Consider the following 2,096-nt stretch of genomic DNA (forward strand, 5'->3'; position numbering starts at 1 on the left):
AGGACCATGGACATTGGTGATGTCCACTCATTGCAGGGCTCCCTCCCCCTATGGATGACATGCTGGGGCCTGGCCGTGCCCTGTGGCCTGCACAGGACAGACAGAGGACACTGGAAAACACAGCAGGGGACACTCCAACATGCTGAGGAAACTGAGTTACAGGGAACAACAGGGTGACATCAGAGCATCAGGGTGTCCGTGGAGCCTCTGGCAGCCGCCTTCTGCCACTGTACAGTTCTTCCCAGGGTCAATGAGTGAGCGCCAGACATGCCCTGGTCCGTCTTTCTCATCCGTTCTTCTGGGCCTGGGCTTGGGGTCTCCATCCGGGGTGGGAGTGGTGGTGGGGAACTGCTCAGAGAAGAACACACATCTCTACAAGCACAAGCAGCGGTTGACCTAAATCTACACCGAGAAAGCAGAGGCTGAGCTCACAACACTGGATGAGAGCTGGCAGAGCCTTGGCTGGCAGTGGGTTCACAGCACGTGCCAGGGCTGAGAGGTGGCTGCCCCGGGGTTGGGGGGGGGGCAGGACATCCACCTGGGTTCACACACACCAGGTGGTTCTGCACAGGCGCCATGGCGTGTGTGTGTGTGTGTGTGTGTGATGGGGGGTGATTACTTGACACATGGGTCACTATGGGACTATAGAGAAATGAGTTGGGGTCTCCCCAGGGGATGGAGAATGGGGGTCCCCAAAAGTGGCACCCCTGTTATGGGTTCTAAAGTTTCCCAGTCCACACGGGTGGCAGATGTCTTCAGGTGCCCCTCTCCTAGGCTGAGATGGGCTGCTCAGTGGTGCTCCCAGGCCAGCTGCCCAATTTGGTAGGGGTTGGGGCTGAGGCCAGGTGTGGTGCTACCATGTGGGGGCACCTCTCCCCACCCCATTGGGTGTCAAATATGGTCAGCTTGGTGACTTGGAAGGGCTGATGGTGGTGGTCAGGCCCCCATAGCATGGTGGGGTAGTAGGGGGTATGAGCTGGGCGGGCACTTCCCTGGGCTCTGCTCCCCATGTGGGGTGAGGAGGTTGCCCTGGCCTGGCTCCCCTACCCTCTGATTCCAGTGCTCTGATGCCCGAAAGGAGAGGAGGGTGCCAGGCCTTGTTAGCTATTTGCCAGGGGAGGACATGACGGGGCTCAGCTCCCCAGCACCATCCTCACTTTCTGACTCCTCTGGGATGGGCTTGAGCCCCTTCTGGGGGTGTTCCTCAGCCTCCTGGTCTCCCACCTGGGCCAGGCCCTCTGGCACAGTGCCAGGACCTCCTGGACCTGCCCCGGAAACACTGCCCATGTGGGCAGGCAGGGGTCCCCCAGGGGCCTCTGAGGGCCCTGTCTGACCCAGGCCTGCAAGGGCAGGGTCACGGTTGTCACTATTCTCCTGCAGCTGCTGCTTCTCCACCACCTTGTTACCCTCGACCTGAGCTCTGGCATCAGCCTGGGCAGCATCCCCTTCTGTCGGCTGGTCTCTGAGGCTCCTGGCTATATTGACCTCCCATGCCTCAGCCTCATGAACCAGCCCCAGCATCCCCAGGAAAGTTGGACGCCTCCCCACCATGCCCAGCTTCCTCAGGACCTCTCGCAGCGGCTCAATGATGTTGGCCCTGGTGAGCACCTGCCTCACGCGCAAGTGGTCGGCTGAGGCCTTGTCCAGGGCCCCCTCCTGCATGGCTTTCTGTAGCAGGACTTCCAGCCGCAACACGAAAGCGGAGAGCGTCTCGCCTGACCATCGTTGAGCGGTCAGACACTTGAGCCGCAGGGTGGCCTGGGACTCGTGGTCTCCAAACACCTGGATCAGGGCGGCCAGGCAATCCTGGGCCGTCCTGGCAGGGTTCTCCGCCAGGAGCTCGTGCACCACCTGCAGGGCCGTCCCTCGGAGGCCTTCTATCAGCCGCCTCCTCCTCTCTCTTTCTGAGACCCCTTGCCACACAAGCAGCATGTCAGTGGTGTGGTCCAGCCAGGCTTCAAAGGACTCCTCCCCCGGGGCTGGCTGGTCCCTCCCTGAGAACACCCCCAGGGGTTGGTACCTCACTGTCTCCACCCAGGGCTGGATGGCCTGACTGACAGACCTCAGCCAGCACACCTTGCGCAGCCCCAGCCCCC

At 61.6% G+C, this 2,096-nt stretch overlaps 1 protein-coding gene across 1 annotated transcript; it reads right to left on the reverse strand.

The window, feature by feature from the left end:
* Positions 1–1,104: 1,104 nt before the first annotated feature.
* Positions 1,105–2,094, reverse strand: LOC102752117 (paraneoplastic antigen-like protein 6B; the record flags this gene model as incomplete). Its single annotated transcript, XM_015558764.1, has 1 exon — positions 1,105–2,094. A coding segment is annotated over one exon (990 nt), but the record flags the coding sequence as incomplete, so codon positions are not given.
* Between the last annotated feature and the right edge of the window lie 2 nt (positions 2,095–2,096).

The sequence above is a fragment of the Myotis davidii genome, unplaced genomic scaffold (assembly GCF_000327345.1).
Source record: "Myotis davidii unplaced genomic scaffold, ASM32734v1 scaffold5450, whole genome shotgun sequence".
NCBI lineage: Eukaryota > Metazoa > Chordata > Mammalia > Chiroptera > Vespertilionidae > Myotis > Myotis davidii.